Genomic DNA, 18,079 nt, shown 5'->3' on the forward strand with positions numbered 1-18,079 from the left:
GATGATGATGAAATCAGCCTTAGTGTGCTGTATTGCAAACGTTTTGCTCAAAACATCTAATTTGAAATATCTCTTATCCCAATACCATTTGTTATCAATATAAATAAGAAGTTCATACCTTTCTCAATCCCGTAGAAAGCGTCGTTCTCAGCAGAGTCGTCTTCCTCCGGCAAGTGCATATACGAGCTCGGGTCGAGGTTGAGGTACTTGAGCTCCGTCGTCAGCGCTCGGGTGCCTCCGTGGGTTCGCTCCATGTACGCCCGGCAGTTTTCTATGAGGGCTTCCCTGGAAACGAGAGAGTAGACAAAAGTTAACATATAGCCCATCGAATAACGCCTATTCACCATCAATCCCTATTTTTAAGAGACCCCTATGGTAACACATAATGGTGCGTCCAGACTGGGCGAATTTGCTCGCGCGGCAAACTCAACATCCTGCTCTCTCAAGAGCAGCGTGAGCAGGATGACCAGCGTGCCGAGCGAGCAAATTCGCCCAGTCTGAACGCACCATAACAGGAATTTCGTTTTCACGCAATGGCAGGGAAGGGTAGATACCCCCCCTGGAAATTGATCCAGGCCGAAAGTGGCATTCCCTCCCTCCTACTCCTTCAGGTCCAAATTGAAAATTCCCCCTCCCCACAATGCACATTTCTCCTCTCCCACTCTCGGACCAGCGTGCCCTGGGCCGGTAGTCGGGTACGCCCATATGTACTCGATTTATACGTTTTTCATAGTTTCATTTCCAACGGATGCATCTCGAATCTCGATGGCACTGAGATGGGATATCGAAGTCTCCGAAACCTGGAATCATATTCTTGAACAATAAGTTATAGTCATTGTAGTTTTTATTATATCACCTAAAAGAAAATAGTAAAGAAATAAAGTATCTGTAAACTAAAGCCTGGTCCGTGAGCACGTAGAATTTTGTCCAATGACCCTAAGCTACCCATCCTTATCGCTCGCGCGTAATTATATTGCTGTCGCTACTGTGCGACGGGCACCCGCAGTGAGTGTGCGAGCGCGATAGCAACATAATTACGCGCGAGCGATAAGGATGGGTAGCTTGGGGTCATTGGACTAAATTCTACGTGCTCACGGACCAGGCTTTATAAAGATAGACAGTGACTAAGTCCTGAAAATACAGAAGTCTAAAGAAGTAATATGACATTACTACAAAGTCCCACCTGTCCATATCCCACGAAAGCGTCTTCACTCTAGGCCCGGACAGCAGCACGGCTAGGTCCTGGCAGAGCTCCGGGCTGAGCCCTAGGGCTTCGCCCTCCGTCAGTATCGCCGTGGACAGCACGTTGCCTTGGTGCTGCGTGTGCTTGATGTTGAGAGTCTCGGACGTTTTGACTAGGTTGGACTGAGTCCGGCTGTCGGTCGCCCAACTGCCGAATTCCGATGTGGTTTCCTCTTTCACGTCTTGCTCCTGAAGTTATAAAAATGATAATTTAATAATGGTGATAATCAATTATGTGTTATAAAGCCTGGTCCGTGAGCACGTAGAATTTAGGGTTTAGGGTCATTGGACAAAATTCTACGTGCTCACGGACCAGGCTTTAGAATAACTACATACTACTATTAACTACAGGCTATGTAAGCTAGCAGCGTAAAGAAATAAAGAAGTCGGTGTCGAAATCCATTTTTCAAACCATTTGACGCAACCAACGCGCGTTCGGCTCCAAAACTAACTGCATGCGAACGGCGGTGGACAGTATGCGGTGACTACACAACTGTAACCGACCGCGTGAAGTTGAAGGCACTACTGCATACAGTTGATATTGACTTCACTCGACTGCAGCCGACTGCGTGCAGTTGATATCATGACTGCACAAAGTCGAACGTACTACTGCATGCGTCACGAGACACCAGCACTGCAGGATGAGCGCGTACGTGGATGGTCTACCGCGGTGAAGCTCTGTCAGCAGACAGCTAGCTGCGCTCGGGACGTGACGTCGCTGTGGTCACACAGGGGCGCTTATGACGTCACCCAGGGGCGTTTATGACGTCACTCAGGGGCGCTTATGACGTCACTCATGGGCGCTTACGCCCGTATTCACAAACGATGCCTGCTTAAGTGAAGCAGTAAACCGAACGCACAGCGCTGAATAGAGCTCTGTGATTGGTTCGCGTGTCACCCTGTGCCTCATAGTAATGTTTGTGAATACGGGCGTTATTCCGTCACCCAGGGGCGTTTATGACGTCACTCAGGGGAGCTTATGTCGTCACTCACCGCGTGCAGACGTGGCAGCGCCGGCGCCTGCTGTATAAGCGCGTACATAGCAGGCGCGGGATGCACGCTGAAAGCTGTGAGCGCGCACTCGCAGCGAAGACGCGAGCTGTCAGCCAGGAGCGACCCCAGCTGCATGATGACGTCACGAGCTTTGGCCGGCAGCAGCGGTGACGTCACGTACCTACACTCACGCGCGGATGTGCGGCATGGCGGGCACGAGCGCCAGCTTCGCTAGTGACGTCACGTGCCGCCGCCGCTGTTGTAACTGAGCTTGTGACGTCACTCACACTCGCCGCATGCAGACGTGGCAGCGCCGGCGCCTGTTGTATGAGCGCGTACATGGCAGGCGCTAGCACCAGCTTAACCCGTGACGTCACGCGCCGCCACTGCTGTTGTAATGAGGGCTATCGTTTTTATACTTAACAGTTGGCACCCCTGGCGATTGACAGGACCTTACTCTACAGTGGCGCCATCTTGATGAGTGCAAATGCGATAGTCCTCCTACCACTTTAGCGCTCACCAGTTGGTGCCACTGTCTTCGCTACTAGCAAGTGACAGGACCTTACTCTACAGTGGCGCTAACTGGTGAACGCTAAAACGATAGCCCTCATTACGCTTATGACGTCACTCACACTCACCGCGTGCAGACGTGGCAGCGCCGGCGCCTGTTGTATGAGCGCGTACATAGCAGGCGCGGGGTGCACGCTGAAGGCTGTCAACGCGCACTCGCAGCGAAGACGCGAGCTGTCAGCCAGGAGCGACCCCAGCTGTGTGAACCACGTCGCCAACATCTGCTCTTGGAGACGCGCTTCGGCTTGCTGAAACAGAAACACACATAGCAGGGTTCTATAAAAAATAAACATGAATGCAAGATTTACAGGGCACCATAAGGCCAAAAAACACTGGCAGATGTATAACTACTAAAAGAAGTTGAATGCTGTGACGACACATTTTTTTTTTCAATACCTCTCTCTGTAAATTTGAAACGACTCCTGAGAAGTTGGACACCAATAGTCAAGGCCGAATAAATGACCAAAATCTTGAAATACATATTAAATCAATGAGGGTTTTCGCGAAAGAAAGATCCGCTAGATAGCGGGACGTGGATGTGGGGTCAGACTGCTGCGTAATTGGTGGATTTTGACAAATCTGACAATGTCATGTCAAAAATAACCAATCATGCAGCATTTGGACCTCGCGTCTACGTATTGCCATCTGGCGGATTTTTCATTCGCGAAAACCCTCATTCTAGTGAAACATAAAATGGGCACAAAACAGGGACAATTAAATACTGGAGGTGATTAAAACTATTATATTACCTTTTCCTTATTCAACTTGAGCCTCTCCAGTTCATTCATGCCGGCTGTTATGGCACGCACGTACAGTTCACACACAAAAGGTTTCATGTCCGATGGGCACTGGAACAAAAAAATACTTTCATTAATTTTCATTCTTTGCGTGCCGTACAGTCACTGGCGCCAGCGCATCAGAAAATGAAATAAGGGCGAGATTGCAATGACCATGCACCGGGTAATTGCAATCTTTCTGTCTTATTCCAGCTACATAAGGTGCCTACTTTCGCCTGCGTAGCCGCAGCTAGCATGTAGAGATATTTTGAGTTAGCGCCTGGCGCAGCGAGGGCGACGGCGGCGGACGCGAGCCACGTAGAGCGGCTGTCATTACAAATTCGCCCCTATTCTGGATACAAAAGGCTGAATATCTGCGCCTTAGAGGTGCGGTGGTCATGGCAGCGGCTGTCATTACAAACTCGCTCCTATTCCGGCTGCATACGGCCTTAGTACCTGTGCCCGAGTGACCCGGCGGGCGTCGCGACAGCTGTCATTACAAGCTCGCCCCTACTCCAGCTACATAAGATCTAGGTCCCTACCTGCGCCTGCGTGGCCGCAGCCAGCGTATGTGAGTGCCGCGCAGCGGCGGCAGATGCGAGATTCGGTGCGGGCAGCCTTTGAAAACTCGCTCCTATTCCGGCTACACAACGCTCAGTACTAACGCCTGCGTGGCGCGGAAGGTCATTATCGTTGCAAACCCGACCCTATTCTATAGTCTATCCAATATAGCTTGATTAGAATGACAGCTGCCATCAAAAGTAACGACATAACTTTGTAGTAGCGATCAATGAGAGCTAAATATTGGCGGACAAGAAATAATTCACGTCTGACCTACAAACAATATTTTCGACGACAGTGCTTCCAATAAAAATGTTAATTTCGTGTAAATGCAGCGTTAAATTACACCAATAAGTAGTAATTCGAAATTATAAAAATCAAGCTAGAGTATTAACGACGTCTCTACAAGGTTATCTCGAGTTACAAAAATGTTAGTGTTGGGACATATCGATAGTGGAAATATCAATTACTGTAAGGGACAAAACATGACTTTTCAGGAGAGCCAAAAAACGATTTTTTTTTTCTTTATACCTCAATATCTTTTTATGTGATGTTACGATTTAAATAGTTTCTATGGCAAAGTTTCTTAGAATGTTCTGTTCTTTCATAATATAAACGCCAAATTTTCGAAAAATGGGTAGTTTAAAAGATAGCATGTCCCTTACATTAAAAAAACGAGCTTGACTGTACCTTACAATGTTGAAATTTCACAGTATGGAATGTCATGTATGTTGTAAGGTACATTTAAGAATAAACACGACAGTAATATTATTGTAACTTGACAATTTTAACATTGAAACCTGATGTAAGTAGAGGTTGCATTCGAGTATTCATTAACAAAACGAAGAGAAGAGATAGAAACAAGACAACTGTGTTCACAAATGCAGTTGGAGGCATCAAATACACATTACCAACAAAACATTTAGTCACTGATGATGCCTACGTCTGCATTTGTGAACAAGTTGTCTTGTTTCTATCTTTTTCTGTTCATTTTTACGCAGTTAGGTTTTTTTTTTTTCAATCATCGTTCGTTTTAGCCGAATGACGTCCACTGCTGGACAAAGGTCTTCCCCCAAGGATTTCCACAACAACCGTTCCTGCGCCGCCCGCATCCAGGCACCTCCTACAACCTTCACCAGATCGTCGGTCGACCTAGTGGGGGTCTGCAGCACATTACGTCTTCCAGCTCGTGGTCGCCACTCAAGAATTTTTCTGCCCCAGCGGCCATCAGCTTTGCAAGCTACGAGCTCCATCCACAGCCACTTGATTTTAGCGATTCTGCGGACTATGTCAGTCACTTTGGTTCTCCTGCGGATCACGTCATTTCTGGTTCAATCACTACGAGCATAGCACGCTCCATCGCCTTTGACCTTGAGTCTTCTTATGAGGCCCACAGTAAGCGACCACGTCTCAGATCCATAAGTTATCAAAGACTTTTGCCTTGAGACAGTGCGATATTTCAGACGTGAGAATATCACGAAGCTTCCTGAACGTTGCCAGCCGAGTTGGATTCGACGATTGACCTCTTCCTCGAAGTTAGACCTACCTAAGGCTGGTTTTAGTGTCACGCAGACCGTCAGTGCGGATCGCTCCGCACAGCCAATCTGTATGAACTGATAGGGAGCGAGCGATTCCTGCGGACCGCATTACTCTAAAACGCTTCCTCGAAGTTTACAGATCGGCTGTGTGAAGCGGATCCGCACTGGACGGTCCGCGTGACACGTTATAGTGTAGCCTAACTGGACTGTTTGTACTAGGTATATATAAGTGTCAACAACTGCCGAGTGTAGAGTATCCAACCTTTAGAGGAGTGGGTGCAACACGGACATTTGACATGATTTTGTCTTGTCCATGTTTCATTTTAAGACCCCCTTGTTGAGAGGCTCGACTCAGGCCATTGTGCATTGTGCCTAGATCTTCCACGGTCTCAGCCATGGCTATGATATCGTTTGCGAATCGAAGGTGGGTTATTTACTCACCGTTGATATTTATGCCGAATCCGTTCCAGTCCAGAAACAGTTTCGGAGTTTTCAGTTCCCCCTGTCTGCTGCTGCAACTGGTTTCGAGTCTTGATCCTGGAGACGGAACGACATTGTGGCGTTTTCGTACAAGCCTTTCAACATTTCGATGTATCGATATAGGTAGTCAATTTGACACCGTTGGAGAAACTGTAGTAGGTACTGCCCAGGTCTCGATCGAAGCTTTCTCATAGTCCACAAACGCCAGGCAAAGTGACTGACTATACTCCTCGGTCTTCTGTATAATCTGCCGTGGCGTATGTATGTGGTGTACTAAAGCGATTGAGAAATTGAGAGGCTGGAAGTCATCGAGCTTACGAGCGAGACGATTCGTAATTACTCTTGAAAACAGCTTGTAGACATGGCTCGGAAGTGAGATGGGTCTATAATTCTTCAACAAGGTTTTGTCGCCTTTTTTGAAGAAGAGTGTCACCACACTTCTGTGCCATACCGTAGGCGTTTTTCCTTCGAGGATGACGGAATTGAACAGCTTCTGAAGAGCCTTCAGCCCCTCGGTCAAAAACCCAACTGCGTAAAAATGAACAGAAAAAAGATAGAAACAAGACAACTTAGTGTTCATAAGTGTAGTAGGAGTGGGGGGCATTAAATGCATATCACCACCAAAAAAAGTAATTGATATCCTATATGCATATTAACGTAAGGGCCTAATTATAATAAATCAAAAAGTTTTAAATGAAGTAAGGTTCAATGAGTTCAAAAGTTAAAACCAACAGTTTAGGGTAAGGGCTGAATTGTATTATTAAAAGGAATTTACGTCCTTTAAATCATTTGTTTCCCCAAAAGTCGTATTCAGACGACTAAAAATGTTTAAGGTAAGGGACATTTTTTTAAAGATATCAACATTTCAAGTATACCAATCGATAGAGCCGAAAATTCTGAATGCGTTGGTATATATAACTCATTTTGGCCAAAATGTCCCTTACATTAATTGATACTTCCACTATCGATATCGACAAATGTCATATTAAATTAAAACTAATTTTTTAACATATTTAACAAATTTTTTTTCTAACTAATTTTTTAACATATTTAAGTCAAGTTTACGTTTTTCTAAATGTTCACTATTAAAAACCAAAAAACATTACATTCTTAAATAATCAAACATCGGAAATCAATCACCGGTAATTTTTTGGGTATTCATAGCACCGTTGCTCTAGAAGAGATGCCCACCGCCCTCTAGCGAGAGGAAAAAACCACTGAAGAACACTGATGATAATGACTACGACTTAGGTTGTACACCCTTGACATGAATTTTAAATTTTACTGTCTTTAAATTTGAATCATAATTGTCATTTTTATGAATAAAGATATGAAGAAAAATTGGGTGCATTTTTTTATATCATTTTTCGAAAACTTATCGATACATCTATGTGAACCGTACGAAACATACACAGCACTAGTCACATTCGTTTGACAGCCGTCATTCTAATCAAGCTATATTGGATAGACTATAGCTGTATAAGGTCCTTACCTGTGCCTGCGTAGCCGCAGCCAGCGTGTGCAGATGCCTCGCAGTGGCAGCGGGCGCTGCTAATGCGGCGGCGGCGGGCGCGAGGCGCGCGGCGGGCAGCAGACGCGCCAGCGAGCGCGCGCAGCAGTACAGCGCCGTGCGAGCTGTGTTGCTGCACACCGACACTAAAGCCTGGTCCGTGAGCACGTAGAATTTTGTCCAATGACCCCAAGCTACCCATCCTTATCGCTCGCGCGTAATTATATTGCTGTCGCGACTGTGCGACGCGCGCCCGCAGTGAGTGTGCGAGCGCAAGTTAGCAAGTGGAGCGATGGGCGTGGCGTCGGCTGTCATTGCAATTTCGCTCGTACTCCCACTACATAAGATGCTGGCTGCGGCTACGCAGGCAGCCAGCGTATGTAAGTGCCGCGTAGTAGCGGCGGGCGCGAGGCGCGGGAGACAGCTGTCATTTCAAACTCGGCCCTATTCCAGCTACATAAGGCTGAATACCTGCGCCCGAGTGGCCCGGCAGACGTAGCGGTGGTTGTCATTGTAATCTCGTCCTTACTCCAGCTACACAAGGTACCTGCGCCTGCGTCGCCGCAGCCAGCGTATGTAAGTGCCGCGCAGCGGCGGCAGATGCGAGACTCGGTGTGGGCAGCTGTCATTGCAAACTCGCTCCTATTCCGGCTACATAAGGCTAAGTATCTGCGTCTGAGTCGCCCACAGCTGTCATTGTAATCTCGTCCTTACTCCAGCTACACAAGGTCCTTTGCAAGCGCGGCGGAGGCTGTCAATGAAATCTCGACCCTATTCCCACCACATAAGAACCCTACCTGCGCCTGCGTAGCCGCAGCCAGCGTATGCAGATGCCTCGCAGTGGCAGCGGGCGCTGCTAATGCGGCGGCGGCGGGCGCGAGGCGCGCGGCGGGCAGCAGACGCGCCAGCGAGCGCGCGCAGCAGTACAGCGCCGTGCGAGCTGTGTTGCTGCACACTGGTACCACCATACAACGCGCTATCACCACCTGGTGGGAATATTTTGAGTTACAAAAATTCTTCTGATTAATTTCTTTGCATGTTCAATGACAGTTTCAACTTTCCCCTAGGACAAAGGCCCAGATCAAACGGTGAAACGCAACTGCAACGAAACTGAAACTTTGTGATGATTCTGATGAATGAAACTGAAAGTTTCAAACTGGTCGCGTCATGTGTGGTCTCTCAACGGACGCTATGGCAGAAACTTAGATGCAACTCAAAAGTAACTAGCAGTTGCGTTTCACCGTCTGTTCTGGGCCAAACCCAACCAGTGAAAGTCAAGATCGCCAATGCAATCAAGATGTAGGTCCTGGCTAAACAGAAGTTGTAGCGGAGGGAACTAGAGATGGGAATAGTCTTGAATATACTGAGTTTGGGTATATTCACAAATACCTACACCACATAAAAGGTGATACCGACTGAAAAGGTTGCCGAGGCTTCGTGCAGTTGCATTTTGGTAACCACCAAATAGTTGGCGTGCTTTCGTTATCACTAATAGTTGCGATATAGTTGCGTTGTTTGAGACTAGTGATTGTAGTCAGATTAGCAACAACACACTTGATTGAATTAACTTATAGACTTTAAAGCGGAATAATTGCTGTTGATCTCCCATTTATGGCTTTACTAGCTTTCCGCCCGCGGCTTCGCCCGCATGGACTTTTGTCGGTCACAGAAAAAATTTATCGCGCGCGTCCCTGTTTCAAAAACCGGGATAAAAAATATCCTATGTCCTTTCCTGGGACTCAAACTATCTGTATGCCAAATTTCATCAAAATCGGTTCAGTGGTTTAGGCGTGAAAGCAAGACAGACAGAGTTACTTTCGCATTTATAATATTAGTATAGATTAAGAATATGATAACAGCATAGACAGATATTCAAAGATAATCCTGTTTTAAAGACTCCGACTATCAAACCACCAGACCACAAAAACTAGGTGCTGATAGGTCTTAGACTTCTTACCTGAGCAATCAGTGTGGCGACTTCTTTGGCATTCTTCCACAGCTTCTTCTCGCGGGGCGAAGTCTCCAGGCGGCCTTGCAGCCTCTCCACCAGCTGGTAGCCGTTGCGGAGAGGCGTCTGCTTGGCCTGGTGAAGAAACAACTTTCGTTATAAAGGCTCCTTTTTCTGCAGTAGTTTCTTTAGCTGTCATATCGAAATTAATGGCAATTTTTTTTAATGCATAACAAGGCAGGTATTTGACCACAATCGCACCTGATGTTAAGTGGGATGCAGTCTAGGATGGTACATATCTGCCCTGTAAGTAATTCTCTTTGTAAACGATCTTTGAATGACTTTGTATTTTATGCTGCATGCCGTCGCCTTAAAGTGAAAACCTCGGGAATGCATTTTTTCTAATATTTATGCATTTCGTTAAATTTATTATGTCGTCTTTGCTTGCAGGACCATACACGGAAAAACCAAAGGCCTTGAAGAAAAAATTACAACTACTAACATTCAGTATGCGGTCTTGTAAAGGCAAGACTGACATGCTGCTGAAAGTCTAACAAACACAAACAACGAATTTTTAATTTATTAACAACGCTTAATATTGAATTTTGTAGCTGTTTATTTATTATGATGTCTTACCAAGTCTATACATTTGGAGCGCTTGTCCCCCTTGTGTAGAAGCACAAACTCAATGTCGGTAAGTAGCTCCCAAACGTCAACCGTAAAACCGGCGTCTGACGTCAGGATGTCGGCAAACGTCGGCTTCTCATTCGGCGGCTTGGGTTTGTCTGTAGGACAAAGTTGAGCATTAGAAGTGGTAGGTAAAAAATGTTTTTATTCATCACTTAGGGAGAAGCCACACGGTGCGGTGCGGTCGCGGCGCGGCGCCGGAGCGATGTCGCTGCGTCGTCCTGCATAATATAAAAATCAATGATATGCCAGACGGTGCGTTCCGACGCCGCACCGCAGGCACAACGCACTTCGATTGAGCGAGACGGTGCCGTATTGCGACATGTGTACAGTGATGTGGCAAAATGTTTGCGGTGCGGCTTCTCTCTTAGGCTTTTTCCAGGGCGCTTATACACGTCCCAAATACCTTGCCCTATCACCAAAGATATATGAAGAAGGAATATCTGAAACTGGCATCTCCTGCTGAACGTTCCCTCTGAAAATGGGCAATGAAGTCTCAGAGAGTCCTGTTTTGGCTACCATCTTAATAAGGAAGTTCTGGAATTCTCCACATAGCCCACGTCCATCCCTGTCATAATGGCATATTTTTGATAAACAGAAAGCAAAAGGAGAAGTGTCTGTAGAATGACTATAACAATCCAATATGTGTTATATCATCATATTATTATACATTACACTGGCCTACAGCCATTTTGGTGCCGAGGATTTAAGACCTGATTTTGAGTATGTCTTGCATGGCGATATCAAAAATGTAATCAGTTTTTCTCTATCAGCTCTAGTTCCCGAGATAACTAAAAAACAATTTTCACAATAAATATATATTTTTTTTAGCATTAAACATCAAGAAATTGTCTTTTGAGTGATTTTTTCGAATGAAACTTACTTGGGCAATCTCGCATGATTCTCCAACAGTAGTCGGTCATCATATGAGCGTCCCATCTTCCTTGGTAACTATTCTCCATTGTTTTTATGTCTTGGTGAAAACGTTTTCCTTGTTCTTCGCTTAGTTCTCCTAAATTTTGTTAGAATTGATCTAGTTTACTGTTAAAATAGTGTAATTTTATACCTATACAGGGTGTTACTTTGCATTCTTGCCATATTTACAGAGGTTACTATATTACTGATACTGAACACAAATCCGTAAAAAAATAATGCCCGACAAAAATTTTTTTTAATCTTGACTATTTTATTTTATCGACAATCTGTTAAACACACCACTAATTATCGTAACGCATGCACATCACTTGTTGGCGATGGCGATGGAGACTTTTTTACTTTTTATTGTATTTTTAAATATCTATTGCAATCTATTGTCTTTAAAATGTCTTTTTGACACTTGTAAAAAACTGAGAAATCCATCAAACACAAATCACGTTATAAATAATACAAAAATGACTGAAGTGTATTCAAACAACGAATAATTTAATCAAAATGGTGCTTGGAGTGTCTGCAAGACGTCTTAGACGAAATGCTTGATGACGTACCCTTAGCGTTACACCAAATGCTCTACTACCAGCAGGATGGTGCTCCCCCACAATGAGGACGTCAAGTGCGCGAATAATACGTTTGGTGAACAGTGGATTGGATGAGGGGTCCAGTAGCTTGGCCACCACGATCCTCGGACCTGACACCAATGGATTTTTGGAGTGACTTGAAACGACTGGTATGCGCAGAAGAGATAAACAGTGTAAACGATAAACATGAAAGGATTGTTTTAGTGAAACTGTGATACAAAACGTTTATGTGTTGCGAAAATTAAAGCGAAAAACCTACGCTTCGCGTGCTAGACTGTGCCTTCATCAGAACGGAGGACACTTTGAACACTTGCTTCGCAGTACGTAAACTTTGTAAGTAGGAACTTATGAATAAATAATTAATCGTAAATAAGGTGATTTCATTTCATACTTAATTTATTAATTTGTAAAAATAGGGTACAATGTTGTAAATTAATTGAAACCCTAATAATGATTACGTATTTTTGACGGTCCTAAGCCCGTAAAGTAGAAAGGAAAATCTGAAATCAACTGAAGAGTATTTTAAAATAAGTAGTTATTATGACTGGATAAAAAGGCTGGTACCCAAAGCCATAAAATTAAGAACTAGGCCACGCCCACTAGGTTTATTCCACTTGCACCTATAGAACGTGCGAGACAAAATTGGTTTATTCCAATTTGTACTGAAAAACCAAATTTACTAAAATCTTAGTGTACTTCCTTAATGGGAGTCTCTTGTTTATCTTAAATAATAGGTACTGTTACCTACTTTTATCTCTGTGAATATGGCAAGAATGCAAAGTAACACGGTGTATAACAGCTCAAATCTTTGAATTGAACCAGCACATCCTAAACTAATTCTACATAGTTGTCAGCCTTATGCTTTCCCAGGAAGTTTTGTACAACTGCTACAAAAGATTTCCACGCAAACCATTCCACATCGTTCATAGAAATCTTAAATTTAGTGAAGTCTTTTATTAATACAGTTATTTGAAGTCCATCAAATATACCTGCTTTTAGTTTTTCAGTACTTAAACTTGGAAATTTCTGTTAAATTAACTGGAAATATTGGTTATATTCGCCATATCATAGGCACTTCAAGCTTCAAAAACTTACGTGTGCCTTTCTAGTATCTTCGCAGATGTTCAACGCACATTATACATACCATTTGAGGCACCTACACCTTACCTTTGTATTGAATTTCAATACCGAAGTAAGCAAAATACAAAAAATTCGCCGTGTTTTTAATGGTTTCACGCTGATATTTCAGTAGTATTCACCACAAACTTATCAAAATGAATTAGATCGTTAACACAACATCTGGACGTACTAGCCATAGCTAAATAGTAACATAAAGTTTATCGATGTTATTGTAATAATGACTATTTGCGAACAAGAAGTGGAAAAAACTAAAATGAGGGTAGTCGACAAACTAGAGCTGATGAGTTGAAATGAAGTATGTCAATATATTGTAGATTACCCATGTTATCGATCGTATATACAAAAAGAGCTGCACCAAAAAAAAAATTTTTTTTTGCAGGCCTGTGTTATTAGTATGTAAGTAGACTCTACAAGACAACATAAAATAAAATGTTGAAATGAAATCTTTAAAATACTCTTCCTCTGTTTACCAGTTTAGTGTCTAGTCTAGATACGCTAATAATACCGTTGATATAGCAACGTTACATCATAAATAATTACATGTTGGGTTGCATCCAAAACATCAATATCAGTCGCAAACGTACTAAAATAGCAAAGATATAAAAAAAAAAAACAAGTATTTTTAGTTTTGGTGTTTGTTTTTTACAACTGACTGCATTAATACTTCTGAGCTTTTGGTCAGGTTACGTACATAACAGCAAGGCACTTGAAAGTCTTTGGCGCTGCTTGGGGGTGTGTATCTAGTAGTGCCCTATTCCACATATCCTCTGGGCTCTTCTTTGTTTGCGAGTGAGCTCGGTATTTGTTTACCCAGATAACGGCGAAGTCCTCAGTGCACTTGAACTCTTTGGCGCTACTTGGTCCTCCAAAGACCTTCCTAAATTTCCTCTAGTTACAACTCCTCTAGTTAGTAACACTCCTTCGCTCCTTGGGAGAGGGTTACTCAATCAAAGATCTGCACCAAGCTGTAACACATTACCTTTGGATGCTCCTTGCTTTGCTAACTATCAGGGTAACCTCTTATCATTGTAGGACGCAAGCTTGGTGGAAGGTAACCTAGTTAGTGCACTAGCACTCTTTAGCGCTTCTTGAAAGAGGATTTCGCTATCAGTATCCTATTAATAAAACATACCTCTGGGCTCCTCGCTTTGCTCGCTGCATGCGATCCATGACGGCCGTGACGAGTATGACGGCCAAGTCGGCGCATTTTGACAGCTGTACCACCTGTAGAGACCTGAAACTGGCTGCGACATACCTCATCCTCGCTATCAGGTGACCTAGACGACGGGACTCCTTGGCGCTCCATAAGGGAGGGTTACATCCAGCAGAGCAATACAACTGACTGCAATATACTTCTGAGCTCCTGGTCAGATGACATAGATGACAGCAAGGTATTTGAAAGTTTTTGGCGCTGCACATACCTCTGGGCTCTTCGCTCTGCTCGCTGTCATCTGCTGACTCGCTGTCAGGTGACATAGATGACCGCGAGGTACTTGGGACTCTTTGGCGCTACATGAGGGAGGGTTTACATCTAGTAAAGCCCGGTCTGCGTAATTATATTGCTGTCGCGACTGTACGACGGGCGCCCGCAGTGAGTGTGCAAGCGCGACAGCAACATAATTACGCGCGAGCGATAAGGATGGGTATCTTGGGGTCATTGGACAAAATTCTACGTGCTCGCAGACCAGACTAGTGCCACATACCTCTGGGCTCCTCGCTTTGCTCGCTGTCGGTCGCAAGCTCGACGCCAACCCGCACGCGGTCCATGACGGCCGTGACGAGTATGACGGCCAAGTCGGCGCATTTTGACGTGGCGAGCTGACGCAGCCGCGTCACGAACATCACGCCGCGCTCTTCCTTCAGCCATTCTAGAACTGAGGACAAAATTTAGGATTAGAAAGAGAGAAATGGAAGTTTGGTAGACGACTCAGTTAAATGGCACACAAAATGTAGAATGAATCAAATAATGGGTCTCCCCCAATGATTTCCAGATTGTTCAGTTTGAAGCATCCTGCATCCAGCGCCTTTACAACCTTTGAAAGGTCATCTATCCACCTTGTAGGTGGATATACCACGCCGGTAAGTGACCTCCATCTCAAAATCTTGCTGCCCCATCGGCCGGCCTGTATCCAGCGCCTTCTTGCAACCTTTGAAAGGTCATTTATCCACCTTGTAGGCGGATATCCTACGCCGATGAGTGCCTTCCATCCCAGAACCTTGCTGTACCATCTGCCGTTAGTTCTGCTAGCTATATGCCCTGCCAATGAGGGCTATCGTTTTTATACTTAACAGTTGGCACCCCTGGCGATTGACAGGACCTTACTCTACAGTGGCGCCATCTTGATGAGTGCAAATGCGATAGTCCTCCTACCACTTTAGCGCTCACAAGTTGGTGCCACTGTCTTCGCGACTAGCAAGTGACAGGACCTTACTCTACAGTGGCGCTAACTGGTGAGCGCTAAAACGATAGCCCTCATTACAACTTCAGCTTGCGAATCCTGCTATCTTTTTCCCGCGATGTTTGAGTCTACCTTCAGTCTACTACAGGGTTTCAATACACTCATCTTACACTGGTAGGGTTTCATTGGAGGCAAGCTGTAGATCCTGGCTATACAGGAGTTGCTGTCTCCCATGCAGCTAGTCTACCACCAGACACTCACTCTCGTCATCCGTCGGCTGCGTGGACTTCGGGTCCAACAGGATGCGTAGCACGGGGTGCCCCCAGGGATTGGACAGCACCCGCTTGAACCACTGCCCCCTCTGCAGTAGCTGTGTCTCCCACGGCGGGCTGACGCCATCTTGAATACAATAATCACGTTAGAAGTTAAAGAAATGTGGTCCAAATCAAGAAATTGAAAAAAAGGGACTAAGCTAGTCTTAAAATTCTTGTGCTATCAGAACAGACGCGGTGAGGAAGACATTGGGGGGAAGTTTGCATCGTGCGGTTCACACAGCTTATGACCGCAGTCTGTGGAGGAACGGAACACTATCTGTGGTCGCGATCCTCATTAGTGAGGGACCGAGGAAGAAGAAGATCAGAACAATCATCTTCTTATTTTGTTTGTGACCAGGTCTGGGATATTACGGCCCACAGAGTGCAGAGTGACCTTCCCGGAGCAATCATCAATCATGCCTATGGATGGTTCATAAAGTTAAGCACCAGATTTATGAATGAAGTCAGTTGTTACAACCTCAACAGGCATTAGAAAAAGAGTCTAAATCGAATAATTATAAGGCAGTTCTGTGCAGCTACCTTATAAAAGATATAATCATGTACAAGTATGTATAATGGGAAAAAAACTAAATACCTTTACAGGCGCGCCCTGTCTTTGTCTCTTCGATGAACTCATTTATCGCCTCCTCGAGGCTGTCCTGTTGTTCTTTACTCCATTTTGTCTGTCAAAAGAATAATATTTATTAGAATGCAAGTTGTAGTAAATAGAAGTCATTCTTAGAAAGTTTTCAGTGGCGAAGGACATAACTACGTCTGCCATTGAGTCTTTGGTCTAACCCGTTGTTCCAGCACTTAAACACTGGAATATGATCCTGATGGTATCTCACTGAAATTGAGTTAAGACCTGTCACTGTAACACCATGTCAGCAACTAATGACTAATAAAATTATAAGCTGTAACAGCAACAGCACAGGTTTGGCACAAGCTGTGCACGCGGCGTTGCCTTGCACAGGTGTCGTGACGTCAGCGTCTCACCCATAAAGTTAGTATACTTAGCAGGAAGAAATAGAGTAACAAAGAACTGAGCGAGCGAGATGTCACTAGCAGCAACACTGTGATAAAAAATATGCGTGATGCGCTGTCGCCGTCATAAGCTATGCACGCGGCGCCACGCCTCGCTGGTGTCGTGACGTCAGCCGCGTGACGTCAGGATCTCACCTTCAGTACGGTGCAGGCCGTATGCCGCTGCAGCCAGCTGAGCAGGTGCGGGTGTGTGGCGGGCGCGGAGTGCTGGCACAAGCTGTGCACGCGGCGTCACGCCTCGCAGAGGTGTGACGTCAGCTGCGTGACGTCAGGATCTCACCTGCAGTACGGTGCGGGCCGTATGCCGCTGCAGCCAGCTGAGCAGGTGCGGGTGTGTGGCGGGCGCGGAGTGCTGGCACAAGCTGTGCACGCGGCGCCACGCCTCGCTGGTGTCGTGACGTCAGCTGCGTGACGTCAGGACCTCACCTGCAGTACGGTGCGGGCCGTATGCCGCTGCAGCCAGCTGAGCAGGTGCGGGTGTGTGGCGGGCGCGGAGTGCTGGCACAGGCTGTGCACGCGGCGCCACGCCTCGCAGAGGTGTGACGTCAGCTGCGTGACGTCAGGATCTCACCTGCAGTACGGTGCGGGCCGTGTGTCGCTGCAGCCAGCTGAGCAAGTGCGGGTGTGTGGCGGGCGCGGAGTGCTGGCACAAGCTGTGCACGCGGCGCCACACCTCGCTGGTGTCGTGACGTCAGCCATCCAATCATCAAATCCATCCAATGGAAGCACATCGCCAGGCACAAGCTGTGCACGCGGCGCCACGCCTCGCTGCTGTCGTGACGTCAGCCGCGTGACGTCAGGATCTCACCTGCAGTACGGTGCGGGCCGTGTGTCGCTGCAGCCAGCTGAGCAGGTGCGGGTGTGTGGCGGGCGCGGAGTGCTGGCACAAGCTGTGCACGCGGCGCCACGCCTCGCAGAGGTGTGACGTCAGCAGCGTGACGTCAGGACCTCACCTGCAGTACGGTGCGGGCAGTGTGTCGCTGCAGCCAGCTGAGCAGGTGCGGGTGTGTGGCGGGCGCGGAGTGCTGGCACAAGCTGTGCACGCGGCGCCACGCCTCGCTGGTGTCGTGACGTCAGCCGCGTGACGTCAGGGTCTCACCTGCAGTACAGTGCGGGCCGTATGCCGCTGCAGCCAGCTGAGCAGGTGCGGGTGTGTGGCGGGCGCGGAGTGCTGGCACAAGCTGTGCACGCGGCGCCACGCCTCGCTGGTGTCGTGACGTCAGCTGCGTGACGTCAGGGTCTCACCTGCAGTACGGTGCGGGCAGTGTGTCGCTGCAGCCAGCTGAGCAGGTGCGGGTGTGTGGCGGGCGCGGAGTGCTGGCACAAGCTGTGCACGCGGCGCCACGCCTCGCTGGTGTCGTGA

The 18,079-nt window shown here is 46.4% G+C and overlaps 1 protein-coding gene across 1 annotated transcript in view; it reads right to left on the minus strand.

Moving 5' to 3' along the window:
* The window catches only part of LOC135084078 (uncharacterized), a 23,449-nt gene extending 6,034 nt beyond the window's left edge, over positions 1–17,415 (minus strand). Inside the window, exons 1-15 of the mRNA XM_063978820.1 lie at positions 17,288–17,415; positions 16,997–17,102; positions 16,268–16,355; positions 15,620–15,757; positions 14,663–14,833; positions 10,255–10,403; positions 9,628–9,753; positions 8,468–8,656; positions 7,653–7,823; positions 3,555–3,653; positions 2,874–3,053; positions 2,523–2,624; positions 2,236–2,421; positions 1,184–1,431; positions 119–285 (exon numbers count right to left, since the gene is read on the minus strand). Coding sequence (XP_063834890.1) covers positions 119–285; positions 1,184–1,431; positions 2,236–2,421; positions 2,523–2,624; positions 2,874–3,053; positions 3,555–3,653; positions 7,653–7,823; positions 8,468–8,656; positions 9,628–9,753; positions 10,255–10,403; positions 14,663–14,833; positions 15,620–15,757; positions 16,268–16,355; positions 16,997–17,102; positions 17,288–17,415 — 2,248 coding nt within the window. The remainder of the gene's footprint in view (positions 1–118; positions 286–1,183; positions 1,432–2,235; positions 2,422–2,522; positions 2,625–2,873; positions 3,054–3,554; positions 3,654–7,652; positions 7,824–8,467; positions 8,657–9,627; positions 9,754–10,254; positions 10,404–14,662; positions 14,834–15,619; positions 15,758–16,267; positions 16,356–16,996; positions 17,103–17,287) is intronic.
* Positions 17,416–18,079: the final 664 nt, after the last annotated feature.

The sequence above is a fragment of the Ostrinia nubilalis genome, chromosome 25 (genome assembly GCF_963855985.1).
Source record: "Ostrinia nubilalis chromosome 25, ilOstNubi1.1, whole genome shotgun sequence".
Taxonomy (NCBI): Eukaryota; Metazoa; Arthropoda; class Insecta; order Lepidoptera; family Crambidae; genus Ostrinia; species Ostrinia nubilalis.